This window comes from Nymphalis io, chromosome 24, assembly GCF_905147045.1.
Source record: "Nymphalis io chromosome 24, ilAglIoxx1.1, whole genome shotgun sequence".
NCBI classification, from domain to species: Eukaryota; Metazoa; Arthropoda; class Insecta; order Lepidoptera; family Nymphalidae; genus Nymphalis; species Nymphalis io.
This window is the reverse complement of record NC_065911.1, coordinates 6,859,876-6,875,353: the sequence shown is the minus strand read 5'-3', so window position 1 is coordinate 6,875,353 and position 15,478 is coordinate 6,859,876. Positions and strand designations below refer to the sequence as shown.

General features: G+C 35.3%; 1 protein-coding gene across 8 annotated transcripts in view; it reads left to right on the top strand.

Moving 5' to 3' along the window:
• Positions 1–8,234, top strand: part of LOC126777836 (plasma membrane calcium-transporting ATPase 2) — a 179,873-nt gene extending 171,639 nt beyond the window's left edge. For 6 of the 8 annotated variants that reach the window (XM_050501047.1, XM_050501045.1, XM_050501046.1 and 3 more), the window contains 2 exons: positions 3,609–3,677; positions 6,083–8,234. In XM_050501047.1, coding sequence (XP_050357004.1) covers positions 3,609–3,677; positions 6,083–6,301 — 288 coding nt within the window. In that variant the 3' untranslated portion in view covers positions 6,302–8,234. Of the gene's footprint in view, positions 1–3,608; positions 3,678–6,082 lie in introns of those variants that run through there. The other 2 variants (XM_050501055.1, XM_050501052.1) reach the window with 2 other exon arrangements.
• Positions 8,235–15,478: the final 7,244 nt, after the last annotated feature.

Sequence of the window (15,478 nt, the reverse complement as noted above, 5' to 3'; positions counted from 1 at the left end):
TGTTGTAGCTCACATACCGGATTTCTGTTAACTTATTACGTAGTAGTAGCTTTCCAACACGGTATTTTTCTTTAAACAATATATTTTATATATTTTCATTGCTACTGGATGCCCTGGACTGCCCCCCCCCCCCAAGCTAGTGTGAATGCCCCTATCCTAGTTAAATTTAGGCACTTAATTAGTAACGAAACTGCTACCTAAATTTTTTAATACATTTTCTATTAACAGCTAAAATTCCTCACTTCAAGTAGTTTTGGAATTCTAAAACCAAGATACTAATTTTTTTTTACTAACGTTATTTAGTACTAACGTTGTTTAGTATGCGCTAAATTATATGCCAAAAACAATTTAAAAAAATGTCTACTAAAAAAAGTTGGTTTTGGAATGCCGCGAACCTTTTTTCTTATTTCGTATTGGCAACACCGAGCAGTTTGGTTACGAGTAGTGAAGCTGCGGAGGCCCGTGTGCTGCAGCTCACTGACGCCTGCGTCATGTTGTTTTGCAGCAAAAAGCGGACATATTGGCCGGCCGCAGGATATTTGTCAATAATTATTTGGCGGAGCACAGGAGGATCAGCGTCCAATCCGGCGGCAGCTCCTTGCCAGCACTCAGCCCGGTGTCGCATCAGAGCGATGACTAAAACTAACTAAACACTTAACTAAAATCGACTAAAACATCAAAAGTTTTACACTAAAATTATACAATTTTTTTTACAAAATGATGGAAGACTTATTTAAACGTGTTTACCAAAAAAAACTTATAATCTAAAAACATTTTTGAATAAAATAAGCTGAAGCTTAATATAATCGTATCGAAGTGATCAAATATTAACTGCCAATAAAAATTAAATAAACAAAGCCTTTAAAATTTTTAATCTTTCTCTAAAAATATAATCTCCGTAAATAAATCTTTCACTATTCCATAAATCTATTAAACTGTAAATGTAGTATAGTTATGACTTGAAATTTGTTTACTAAACATACTAGAATAAGGAAAAATATTAGAAAATTTGCAAAATATAAAATATAGATTTAAAACTAATGGTGCACTGTTTTTAGATTGGAATATTTAGCTATAAAATTAATAACAAATGAATAATCATTTATAGCTGAAAAGTGATTAATATGCACTTATTTTTATTTTTTTACGAAATGGTTATATTAATAACTTTTTTGTAAATATTCTAAATAACATTTTCCTTTTAGTTTTTAATGGATGTTCTATGACGTTGTGTGTTGTGCAAATGTAAAAATTTTTATAATGAAAATATTAATTTTATAAAGAATAATTCATGTGCCATATTTATGAATTAATACATTTTTCTGCTACCGAGTGCTTTGAACATTTCTAATAATAATTGATATTCAAATTTGCTTGATATTATAATTATTATTTTATTATTTATTTAATGCATTATTAGATGTTTTCGAACGATCTTTGTATTATTCTTATGTGATATATTTATGTTAATATAGAGATGATAATAATGTTTGCGGTATGGGCTGTGCTGGTCTTAAATATTCAGCTATTTTGATCTCCATTGTTTCCTGTTAGTTGAATGAAGTATTCTCGGTGTATAACTTGATGTGATATTTCAATTAAACAACTATTAATTGCATGTAGTAGATATTTTAGAAATAGAATCTTCTATGATTTTAAAGTAGTTAGTGCTATGACACTATACACCATTCTTACCTGGTCTTACGATTTTGTTTTCGTTATTATTATTATTTTTATATTCCAGCCCTTTGCCTACAACAGGAACCGTCTCAAGCAAATTTAAATATCTCGAAATTGTGATGTGTCTTATATAAAAATTTGAATATGATATACATACATGTTATTAATATATCGGTTTTTTTTTAACTATATAAATGCACTTCGTGTAGTAATAATCGCCTGCTATAAAATATTATGATTAGGTATAATGATGAATTATGCTAAAATATATGGAAAAAAATATAATTATAATGCGTGTTTTGGTGTACACCAAGTGATAGTTATAAAAGTTAAACTTTTATCAAAAAAATATTATAATACGCTTATAGTGGTTTTCTTCACGCCAATAGATTAATAACACTTTAAAATAAATAGCAGAGCATGATTATCTGCTACAGAACCAAAGAACTTGGTATAAACTGGTACTCTGCTGTTCTACTGCTTCTTGTCTCTTATTAAACCTTAGTAATAAAGTATCTCTACTCCAAAGTAACTTTCATTTCACCCCGTGCCTCGTTGGGAGCTGCATTATAAGGTAACTGGCCGTCTACGGAAGTGTACTGTGTCCTTAATGTTGGCCAATTGTTTGATGTTCTCGTCCAACTTTGGCCAGAATGTTTGTTGTACGATAGCTCAATGTTAGATACCGCTTAGCTTGTCTAGTGTTAGCGACACAGCATGAGCTCTTAGACTAGACGTTAATAAATTCCGGTGAAAAATTATTAAGTAATTGATTCGTTTACGTTTATGTCATTAATTGTAAAGATATTATATATAATATATTTGCAGTCTTAATAAAATTTCACCTATAATACGAGGACATATTTTTTGGTGTTGAATTATGTTTCAAAGTAGATGCTCAGCTTTGATTTTCATATCACAAAGTATATTTTGTTGTTAGATTCATAGAATTGTGGGGACGAAAAAAATGATCTGTGACAAAATTCGGTATACCGTAGGTTGTTCATTCATTTGCTATCACTCTACTCATAGTGCTTATATATTTTGATTTATACGTAGTATTAAAGTGTTTTAAAATTACAATAGATATCTGGTATGTGAGCGACTCCCGTCAATAAAATGTGTGTGCTTATTAGATCGTATCGCATGAAGATAATCGATATGGAACACACGACTGTGTGTGCAAACACACCGAACACGGACACACACGCACAGAACAACAAAATTGTTTGTTTAATTGATATCAGTGTTAAGCTTCAATTCGCATTTATTTCGATCGAGAGCTATTTATGTAAATTTCGATCAATGTTTTTATATTGTATTTTTAATTTTATTATGTTCATTATTATTATTATTTATAAAGAAATATGGATGTAACGGAGCCCTGGATGGAAATGTATAGACATAGTTATTAAGTGCACAACCCATGAATGTGCTTCTTAAGGTTATAGGAAGACCCTGCGTTATTTTAGTTGACCTACTCTATTTTTTTAATTTATCTTCTTCCTGAGACCTGTATATTGCTTCGCGAGGCACTGCTTCGGACAGTCCCCGAGATTATACCATTCAATTGACGCAAAATCTTCACTGCTTTTCTATCGGACGCTATTATTACCTTATTTATTTTATTAATTTATTTTTAAGTAACTTTACTTTTTTTATTACATATTTTACTTGATTTTATTGTCCCATGTTTTTAATTTTAATTTTTTTTTTTTAAATCATTTATTAATTTTGTTTTTTATTCTTTTTATAAAAATTGTAAATATATCTTTTTAAATTGTTAATTTGTTTGCATAGCGTTCGATCGTGAGCACCACAGTTATCTCGGCGCAAGGCGCGTTCCGTCACTCTTCGTGTCGTATATCTTTTTACTTCATGTTCTTGTTTTCGTTTTCTTTTCCATGAATCCCCATTGCACACGGAAGGTCATAGGTGGCGAGTTACAAGAGCGCTTGATTCCTGTGCCCTACAGCAAGACTTCTACCGATCAAGCTGTAAGATTATAAAACAAAGCCTGCTCTTTCACTCACAACTACGTTTGTTTTTACTTTGTCCTTACTGTTTCGTTTTACTATTTACTGTACTCTACTTACAAATGTTTCATCCGTTATTGTTCCGTTTTCTTTCCACGCTGACCCTTTAACTTCACTCTTGTATGTAATGTTTGTGTTATTATATGTAATTGATGTGTAAATATTCGAGTTCGAGCGTCGAATGACGTCAGCGTAACATTTGTTATTGTGTGTTAAGTAGTGCACACCATTTTTATATAATTCAAACTGCGCTTGCAACATCGTTAGCGTGTTTTATTGTAACAGTTTTTAACAGTTGGTAATATGTATGTGCGATCCGTATATGAGCTCAAATGTTTACACATCAATTCTCGTGAGTACCTCGGCACTCACACCATTTTTATTGTTTAATTGCTTTGAAATTAATCGGTCAGTGTTCAGCTTGCATGGTTATCATCACGAGCATGGATCCAAGTGCATGTTTCACGGTCTACGAAAGGGTTCCAGAACGAGTTATATGTTTGTTGTCGACACGTGACATCCATTTATCGCCCAAAACCCATCACAATGTTCCATAGTTAAAGCTTTAGAATAATATTAATGGATTTGATACTATAGAATTGAACTCAATATATTTAAAGATTTAATATTAACTGTAAGTATATAAAAAGTTTACTTTTCTAAAAAAAGGATATCATACAGTTAATTTATTGTATATAATTATTGATATAGAATTTTCACTGATACCATAACGCTTTTGTAGATTAAAGACTAGTTGTTTTATGTTTTCATAAATATTTAATATACAATTTTCTATCCTTTTTAATGAAAAATGAATCTAGACATTGGGGCACTTTTAGATTTCTCAGTATAACTTTTAATAATCATAAAGAAATGAAAAAAATCATCATCATTCCTAGTAGCTGAAGTAGATGTATGTATATATTATTTTGCCTCATTTTTGCACACGAATAAACCAAATCAGAGCTCCATAAAAACTTCATAACGCGCCAGGGATTCGTCATGGAAGCTTTCATCAAATAGACATTGGACTCCCATCGTTTTATAGGCTTTTAGATTTAAAAACTTTAAGGGTAGAATAACGCTTCTGAAATACATAATAGAGCGCGTGGTTTGGGAAGATTAAAATTTCGTTTCGGGTGTAATAGCTTTGCTTAATGTCCGGGACAAATATACAGATACGTGGTCAATGTTGCTTCGTATGTGCGTAGCGTAAGGGCATAGAGCTTCGCGAGTAGCTCACATAGAGAAGGTCGATGAAATGCAGTCACAGAGCATAAATGCATGGAACCACTGACACCGACACGCCACATAACCAATGCTACGACCGATGTCTGAATAGAGACGGATGGGGGCAAGTAGGTCATATTTCACTGCATGGCATGCGAGGAAACGAGTGGCCTCGCCGGCACCTCGACCTGAAATGGCGGACTTCACAATATTTGGAGAGGGGGTCAAAAGATCTGAACGATAATTGAAGAATCACTGAATCGATCACCTTTTTTGGGGGCCCTTTTCACCCCTTCTCTGGACCTGCGCGTGGATTATCTGTGACTGGAATTTTGAATTACCTACCGCTTCTCGCCTTTCTTTTAATGGCTCGGTGTGCTTCTATTTATGTTTTCCAAACAATGTACATTTTTTTTTAATTATGTGAGCGCCCTCACCTTCTGATTTACACTTTTTTTCGTTTCCATGGCAAAAACAAGCTGTAATTTTAATGAGAGTAGTCTGTCGAATATTGACTTTTTAATAATACATACAGCACATATATCTGTTGTTTTAACCATGAAAATTTCATTGTAGTGAATCAAAAGGCGTCGCTGCTCAATTATAATTGTATAGCTCTGGCTCACTATTTCAAATTTAATTTTATGAAACATTCCAATGTATATGTTTTTGTTAAATATAAAACCAACGGGACAGATTCAGCCCAGTCAATGTTCACTATTCTACGTGTTGCGCAGCACACCATTGGCACGTCCTGTAAAAAATCCAAATTAATTCCACGTGTGACTGCAATTCTGTTTTTGTCTATCCCATACTTCCTCTTCAATGGACGATTGCGTAAAATTGTTTACTACAAAAAAGTTAAATTTCCATCATCAGTCATTCCTTTGTATTATATCTGAGTACGAAAATCGTCCATGAACGAGTGAGTATAAACGTAACTGATACATGATGCTTTTGATGCTCAATATTTCAAGTCTGTCTGGTTTTTTTCTATCACTCAAACTAAATTTTCCATCCAGTTTCATTTCTATCACTTAATGCAAGTATCGTGTATCAAGAGTGAGTTTGTAAGTGAGCCAGAGCGCGATATCCTCGCGTGTGAGATGCGAATAAGCGGTGGGTTGGGTGCGCAGATCCGCGTGGTGAACGCGTTCCGGCAGGGGCTGGACTCGCGCGGCTCGCTGGCGGACGCGGCGCTGGCCGAGGCGCTGCGCAAGCAGACGGCGCTGTCCAAGCGCTACTCGCACTCGTCCAGCGTGGAGTACGCGGACGCGCCTCGCGAGCAGCTGGCGCCGCACGACCTCGACGTGGAGCGCCTGTCGAGCCACAGTCACACCGAGACCGCCGTGTAACCGCCCCCGCCGCCCACGCCCGCCGCCCGCCGCCGCCCGCCGCACCGACCGTCGCCTCGACTGCCCCGTCGCGCCGACGATTACGATCGTGTATAGGATGATATTTTTTAAAACGAGCATGCGCGTATTCGTTTCGACAGCGGCGGGCGCAGGCGGGCCCGCGCGGACCGACCGCTCGCCGCCGCCGGTGTTGAGCATGAGTTATTGTTAACTAGTGTGTTTAATTATTCGATTGTTTTGAAAATATTTTATTATTATACGCGTGCGCCGAGTCGCGCGCGTCTGTTGAACAAATAAAAATATTGTCTAATTATTAATTTTAGATTTAAGCGCGAGGACGAGCGAATGGGCGTGTGTTTTTTGAAAATAAAATAAAATTTTCGCGTAGCATCGTGTCATCTCTTACACGGAATGAAATGTTTTATATTGCTTTTGTCAAAGACATGTTGTGGTGCGCCTCGGGGAGGGGGCGGGTCCGCGCGGCCGCCTCGACTCATCCTTTTGTATAAAGTTATTTCATTTGTAGCGCAGCATCATCGTTTGTACGTACGCCGAGTGATATTAGCGGCGCGCTCCCCAGCCCCCGCCCCACCCGCGCGCCTTGTATACTTAACTAAATTATTGAAGTATTAGTTAAGGTGTTTGTTATAAATTTCAATAACTTTTTTGTTTTTACAACCTTTTCCCCTAAATCTAAGTATACATTTAAGTCATATCTCGAAGCGTAGACGCATCAACAGAAAAGTTTCTATACAAGAACCGATCTGCGCTTTCTTGTGTAAAAACCGACGTAGTCCCCTTTAAACATCTTCAAAATGTTTAAATAGAAATAAACATTAAATTGTATAGCTGAAGGTATTTATTTGTAATGCTAGTCTCTTATGAAACAAAAACTAATTATTCAATTATTATAATGTACTTATTGATTATTGATAAATACTTCAAGTTTATTAAACAAAATATAGTCTACGATGTAAAGAATTGGTTTTGGATTTTTTTCTCTAAGAGCAATAGCGACGCGTCGCATCGGCCCCGTATCGCGAACGTCGAATATAATATAACGCGCGACCGACGAAATGCGTGACGACGGAACACTGACCGACGAACGCGATCGACATTGTCCATGAGAGACGACAGTCCGCGGCTGATGGCGGCCGGGGCCGGCGGCGCGTCCGCACAGGCATAGGCGACGTAGGATCGCAGCAGTGGCATTTTCGACTTATAAAGTAAGACATGTACTTAATGGACCTAGTGACGAGTTAAACCGAGAGTCGCACGACAGCGGCCGACCGCTCGCAGCCCACTTGTTTTTATTAGTAATATATAAAATAATAATAAATGATGATCGAGCGAATTAGAGGATCAGCAATGTTCAATTTTGTATAGAACGTTTCATAGTAGCGGTATTGAGAGTTGTTACGTTTTATTTTGTGAGGTATGTAGGCGCGTTCCGTTGCACGTGAGCTGTGCCTCGACTAGAGCGTAGAGCGACGGACGCCCTCGTCTGACCAACGACGGACGGACGGACGAGTGGCGCGATCACTACTAAACTTAAACAATCTTGTAAGTAATCAAGTATTAGCTTCGAATCAATAAAGCCTTTTTAAAAAAACTTAGTTAAAAAATGAAAACTATTGAAACTTCACATGTTTAATATTAATATTAGTTACGGTTTCAGTGAATAGAGAGGTCATGGTAAGGTTTTGTGTATAATGTTGCTATATTTTCGTTGATATTCGTTATGTACCACGAGTTTTCCGATGAAAGACATAAAATTAGGAGTCTACTGTGTAGTAGGGCGCGGGGCTGCCCGCCTCCTACCTAACAACCAATTGTTTTGACATGACAGTCTGCCACTAACCATTTTAGGTGATAAGTCCCATTGTTGTATTTTTCGTCTCACAATAAATGAAAATCTATTTTATTGTTTTTATTGCTATCGTTTTATTTAAACAACCCTTTTGACTATATCAATAATATATCACCAAACTTCTAAAACAAAAGGTATTTTAAAATAAGTTTTCGATTATATACGAACAAACACATGAAAGCTCTGTATAACATTGCAATACTTCTATGGGGTAATAAGTAACTTGTCAATAATAAGACCTTATTTATTTGTTAGGAATTAAAAATTTGATTAACAGAATAATTTGAAAATAGAGCCTTTTCTAGGCGGATTTCTAACTTTCTTTCTAATTCCGTAGAGTATAAACTCTACTGAGTATAAGCGCCTTCTAATTCACTTTAGATTCAATAGCGCCATTTAAGTTTCATATATTTTGATGCTAACTTTTTATACTATCTTATCTCTACAGTTCATACATCAATTTATGTTCGACGAGCTTAAATTTATTTGATGTACTAGATCGTATTAACACTAGCGTCATGACATTTAATTAAATTGATACCAATTTGTACAAGTTACACCCAGACGCTGATCCAAGATTCAGTGACAAGATTTGATCCACACAATAACAAGAGGAGTTAACTAAATGCTTGCGAGTAAAATTGTTGTTTCATTTGACATAAAAGTTACATTCAAAACTTAATACAAAGTTGGCCTAGCGAGCCACATAAGGGCTTATGTTAGAAATAATAGTTAATTTCTAGGGTCACCGAAATCGATGTGGAGGATTACACTACTACATAACCCCTCATTATTATATCCTACTGATCGATATACAGAACTCCTTCAAAACGGCCAATGGGGAAGTCTACCTAGGACATATTACATATATTATACCTAGGAAAGAGTTCAGGACAATTAAGAGAGTGAACACATTGACCAGACTCCCGGCTGCTTTTGAGAATTTATCGAAAGAAAAATTCATTAGCGTTTTAATAGCTCGACCCGGGTTTTGAACCCAGATCAATCTTATCACTAGACCAACGAAGTAGTACCAAAATCTTGATTGCGTGCTTCTAAATGCTAACAATTACGGAACTTAGCTTTGACATGCACAAACTTAACAAAATTACCAATATTACTAGTAAAATAAATTGAAAAGTGTATACCAATACTAACGTAAACCGCAGACGTTACTTATTATTAAATTTGGTGAGCAAAATATGTATATGATTTGCTCATGTGACAGCAATTTCCGGAATACCAACCCCCGGTGCAGCATTGGATTGATTAGTACGGATATCACCAAAGTATGAAAATGTTAAATGGCCTTCTTTTTTCTCCTTGTAACATTAAATTTATAAGAAAAATGAAAGTTGCTACACAAAAATGTACAATAATAATAAAATTATTTATTCTCTCCCACAGACATTTCTGTTTACATTTTTTTTATATATCTTAATAATAAATACATTTGTTCTGCTTATTTAAAAATAATTACGATTCGATTGATACTCGTATTACGATTAAGAGTAATCGTACCAGGATCGCGACGGGATTCCGGAGGAGGTATAGGCGTCGTAGTAAGCGATAGAAGCTCGTAGCGCTTGTAGACAATTTTATAGCGTAGTAGGCGAGGCCGTATAAGTCGTAGCCACGAAGCGAACTGTAACAAAATACTAGGCGCCGTGATGAACGTATACCCCCTTATTTTTTATGCACTCCTATTTTATGACACGAATTGTTTTAAAACGTATTTAAATCTTATTCCACATATAAACCGCAAACACATGCACTCAGCAAGCGGTCAGAGGCGGGAAAGGAAAATTTAGTATTGCTTTTATGGAAATATAACCTTTTTCATATGGTTCATCAAATATATTCATATACCTTGTGAGTGAGTGCCTTGCTCTACGCCACTGCGTTAGATAAGCAATCAGTTGTAATTATTCGGATTGTAGAATTCTTCAATGTTCTCTACACTGCTTAAAACTAGTAAGAAGTCCCGGCAAACGAAAAAAAAATTGACCTCTGCCAATTTCTATTGAGTCATGAGAAATTAAATAGAACGTAACTAGAACAATGAGCAAATGACTTGTAGAGCTTATTTTTTTTACATTTTTACAACTACGTCCCACGATGTTGCAGTAGCAGAGCCCTGATCATCGGCCTCATGGATTGTCTGTTTCTAAAATAATTTTGACTATATATCAGCCTCATCAACCTTATTATATTATTTACTGGTGGTAGGGCTTGGTGCAAGCTCGTCTGGGTAGGTACCACCCATTCATCGGACATTCTACCGCAAAACAAGAGTACTTGGTATTGTTGTGTTCCGATTTGAAGGGCGATTGAGCCAATGTAATTACAGGCACAAGGAACATAACATCTTAGTTCCCGAGGTTAGTGACGCATTGGCGATGTAAGCGATCGTTAACATTTCTTACAAATGCAATGGGCGTTGGTGACCACTTACCATCAGGTGGCCCATATGCTCGTCCGCCTACCTATTCAATAAAAAAAACCACACGAGCATACAATATAGTACCCTTTTTTATTTTTACAAATTTGAAGCGCTGTTACAAAAACGAAGCGGCGTAGGACTTTCATTACCTGGATTATATTGATTTGTATTCGATGGCAGCTAAGTAGATACGGACATCTGGATTTTTGTGAAAATGCTTTTTTAACGAAAATAAGCTTATATTAACATTATCTACACGTCTGTGTTAAAGTTTCTTAATTTTTCTAAATAATTACAATTATCTGGTACATAAATGAATACATCTACACACTAAAACAACGCAGTAGAAGCGGACATTTGAATTTGCCCGCCTTTACTTCCACAAATGATTGAACCGCAAACAAAGACATCAGTCACTTATCTCACTCTTGCGCGAACGTGGGTACGCGGTTAATTTATCGCACTTTTTGCTAAAATTATATTGTTTGTAGCGTTGTAAATGTAGAGTACATTTATGTATCCTTAAAATATTAGTTTCTATCAATATAACTACCATGATTATTACAAAAATATCAGACACAGTAGCGTAGGAGAATCAACAGCAGTTGACGACGCAGAATTTAAATAATAACTTAGTTTATTCGCACCTCATAGCGTTAACGTTTTGAACGCTTCTTTTTCCATTAGAAGTAGTTTGAAAGTGATAATAATTGTTGAGTTATTAGATTTTTTTTTAATTTTATACTCGGTAACTAATCTTTACTAATAAGTATTATAAAGCTAAAGAGTTTGTTTGGTTAAACGCGCTAATCTCAAGAAATACCGGTTCAAATTAAAAATTATGTTAGTTGAATAGCCCATTTATCAAAGAAGGCTATAGGCTATTATATTTAACATCAAGCTACAATAGGAGCTAAGCATCAATAAATGTTGCAGAAACGGGGAAAATGTATTATTTTTGAGAGCTTCCGTTGCGTGGGCTCCCTAAACGGTTAAAGTTAAGCAACAATCACGTATGCCAGAATTGTTTTTTTTAAAAGATAAAAAAAGCGCCTACGATATCATATATGTGTAAACTTTCTTAATTTCGAAGGTATTAAAATTCAAACATTTTTCTCCGTCTTAACAGTTTTATTATTTTAATATAACTCAATGTTATTCACAGTGGTAATACAATTTGTTTTACAATTCAAAAATTACCGTTCCTCTTTTTAAAAAAAACCAAACAATGCGAGCCTCTTGCTACTACTCAACTGACTAATCATAATATAATATTTTTCGGAACCGGTAGTCGAAATAGAGCTACTAAATAATAAAAGTACGAAATATTTAAATATACAATATAAAAAATAAACAAGCAAAAATCACGTTTTGTAGTAAATATGACAATAATATAAATTATAACTTATTAAATTCTTTTCATAATGCAGACTTATTTTAATGGGCACGGCTATTCTTTACAAAATGCTCAATAGTTATTTGAAATTACAGTATGATTATTTTATCAAGCTAACAATTCGTCCATCCTGATAAGTTTCCGCGTCCCCGCGACGAATACAAATTTATATGGTGTTTACATTCGATTACATATATAACTACTAGTATGTTCTTACAAACACATGTTTATTTATTATTATATAACGGTAATTACACAAACATAGGATAATTGGATAAATTAAATTTACTATTCTAAAATCACTCATTCCTATAGTTACTGTGCACCTTGCACTTCAAAATTATTTTGCTCATAGCAAATTAACATTAATATACAATTCTAAATTAGTAATATATATATATATATATATATATATATATTCCAAATTCCAAATAAAATTACTATATTTATTTTACATTTCTTATTTAGTTAAACAAATCATTATTGTACTTGAATTATTACAATACACATTTACACAAAGTATAATTGTTTATCTCTCACGACACTACGCTTTAAATAAATATAATCGACCACAATAATATTTTAAATTAATCATCAGTATTCTCGCTAGTAGATGATTCACTTGCGATTGCGATTTTTGCGATTGATGATTTTGCGGGCCGGCAAGGCGGGGACGGCTAGTACAGAACATTCTTCCCAACTGTACTGGCCGTCGTCGCGTTTGGACTCTACTACCACTTACCATCAGGTGGAGTAGAGTCATTTGCCATCCCGGGGCATATAAAAAAAAAAAAACTATCCTGGGAATTAAAACAAAGCCAAGGATGTATTTTATCAACTGAGTATATACCCTTATACTTTGTACCCCCTTTTTTTGTAATAGGAGTGTCTACTACCTCAAATCTATCGTGATCCATATTTTTTGTTATTCCATATGGCCCTGAACACTTTGGTAATAACTTTCTACTTCTACCTATGGTATGAGTTGTTCTTTCAACTCTTACCAAATCCCCAACTTTAAAATCTAACGGTTTTTTTCTCTTTTTATCATATCTATTTTTCTGTTTTTCTTGTGATATTTTTGTATGTTCATCTACTTCATCCCTCATCTTACGTAAACTGTCATGTATGTTGCTTATTTCATTTTCATCAGGATTGCTTTTGATTATGTCTTCATCTATTTGCGAAATGAGTCTACCTTCATTAATTCCAGTAAGCCTTAATCCGAATAAAACTTCAGTAGGAGTTTTGCCCGTACCTTTATTAACTGTATTATTTAATCCCCATTGTACCTGTAATAATCTGTCATCCCAAAGTCTTTCGTCTTTACCGTGATTTTGTGAGGCTAAGGAGTCCAAAATAGTCCGATTATATCGCTCTACCTTGCCATTTGCCCTAGGTGAAGCAACTGCATTCTTTATGTGATGAACTCCTACTTCAGTAAGAAACTTTTTAAATTTCAAACTTGTAAATGACGTGCCCCTATCACTAATTAGCCGTTTCGGTAAACCAAACGTTCCAAAATAGTCCCTAAGAACTGTAATAGTGGAAGTGGATTTAGTATTTTTAACCGCCTTCAAAACAATAAATTTTGTGAACGACTCTACTATAACCAAGATGTAACAATTCTTCCTTTTTGATTTTACAAATGGTCCAACATGATCAATATGAATAGTATGGAAGGGCGTAGTTTCTTTAGGGATCGGGTGCAAACAGCCCTGCTTTTTCCCCGATGGTATTTTATTATAAGCACACTCTAGGCAGGAATTTACATATTTTTTTATAAATTTCCGCATGCGTGGAAACCAATAATGTTGTTTTATTTTATCAAATGTCTTATCAAAGGCAAAATGACCTATTTCATCGTGATTTTTCTGTAGTATCTGCCACCTACAGCCCTTCGGCACCACCCATCTTAATCCATCCTCAGTTATTTTATACACTCTCTCTCGTTTAAGGACAAAATTCTTACGTATCTCTAACAAGTTCTCAAATTCTTTATCAGAAAGAAATTTTTTTTATGCGTTGTATTTCGGAGTCCTCTAGCTGTACTGTCGTTAACCAATCATCTGTTATAGTCATTATATCTGAAGCGTCAATAGCTTGAATTATCCCTGTGCCTTCCATTGTTGGATTCCTACTCAATGCATCAACATGTATCATACCTTTCCCAGATTTATATACCACATTACAGTCATACTCCTGAATCAAACTTCACCAACGCGCCACTCTTGGTACCATATCTCGTTTTAAAAATGTGGCTCGAAGAGAGTTGCAGTCTGTTACAATGGTTAAACTTAACCCAAGCACATAGGTTCTGAATTTCACCAACGCGGAAATGACTGCGAGAGTTTCTAACTCATATGATGAAAAATGGGACTCTTCAGGCGATGTCTGTCTACTGTAATATGCTACTGGCTTAAAAACTCAATCGTTTTGTTTCTGTAACAAAATGCCATGTTTGCTTGCATCTGTATGTATCTCTGTTTCCAGTTTTGGACTGTAAAGTGCTAACACTGGCCTTGAAATAAAGACGTTTTTCAATTTATCAAACGCTTCTTCTTGAGCTTGAGTCCATTCCCAATGAGATTTCTTCTTCAATAACTTGGTAAGGGGACAAGCTATTTCACCAAAAACCCTAATAAAACGTCGGAAAAAACTGGCTAAGCCGATAAACTGTCTGATATTATGTACGTTTTTGGGCTTGGGAAAATTTTTGACGGATTCAATTTTATTAATTCCTGGTCTTACGCCTTCGCTGGAAATTTAAAAACCTAGGTAGTCAACATTTTTTCGGAAGAAGTAACATTTTTGGAGTTTTAGGGTCAATCCCGACTCTCTAAGTCTTTCAAGTACGATTTCTAATCTCTTAATACCTTCTTCAAACGATGTACTAGGTACCAAAATGTCGTCCATATACGCTAATGCGATGCTATATCGTAAATTGTCCAGAACCAAATTAACAGTTCTCTGGAAAACGGCTGGTGCATTAGCTAATCCGAAGGGCATTCTATTAAACTCAAATTGTCCATCAGGTGTTACAAACGAACTTTTACTCTTACTTTCTTCAGCCAGTGGAATTTGGTAATATCCCGACGCCAAATCTAAAGCACAAAAATATTTATTTCCCGCTAATCTGTCAATTTGGTCCTCGATACGAGGAACGGGTAATGTTGCTTAATCGTTTTCTTATTTAGTGCGCGATAATCAACACAAAGTCGTTTATCCCCAGTTTTCTTTCTCACTAACAACGGGACTTGCATATGGCGATTGAGATTCCCGTACAATGTCATATTTCAAGAATTCTTCGACCATGATTCTAACTTCTTCGCGTTCTGAGTGGCTCAATCTATATGGTCGATAAACAACTGGTTCTGAATCCTTTAATTGAATATTCATTTCTGCAATCGTTGTCTGTCCTAGTTCCGACAATTCCTTAACAAAACAATTGCGGTACTGGTTTAATGT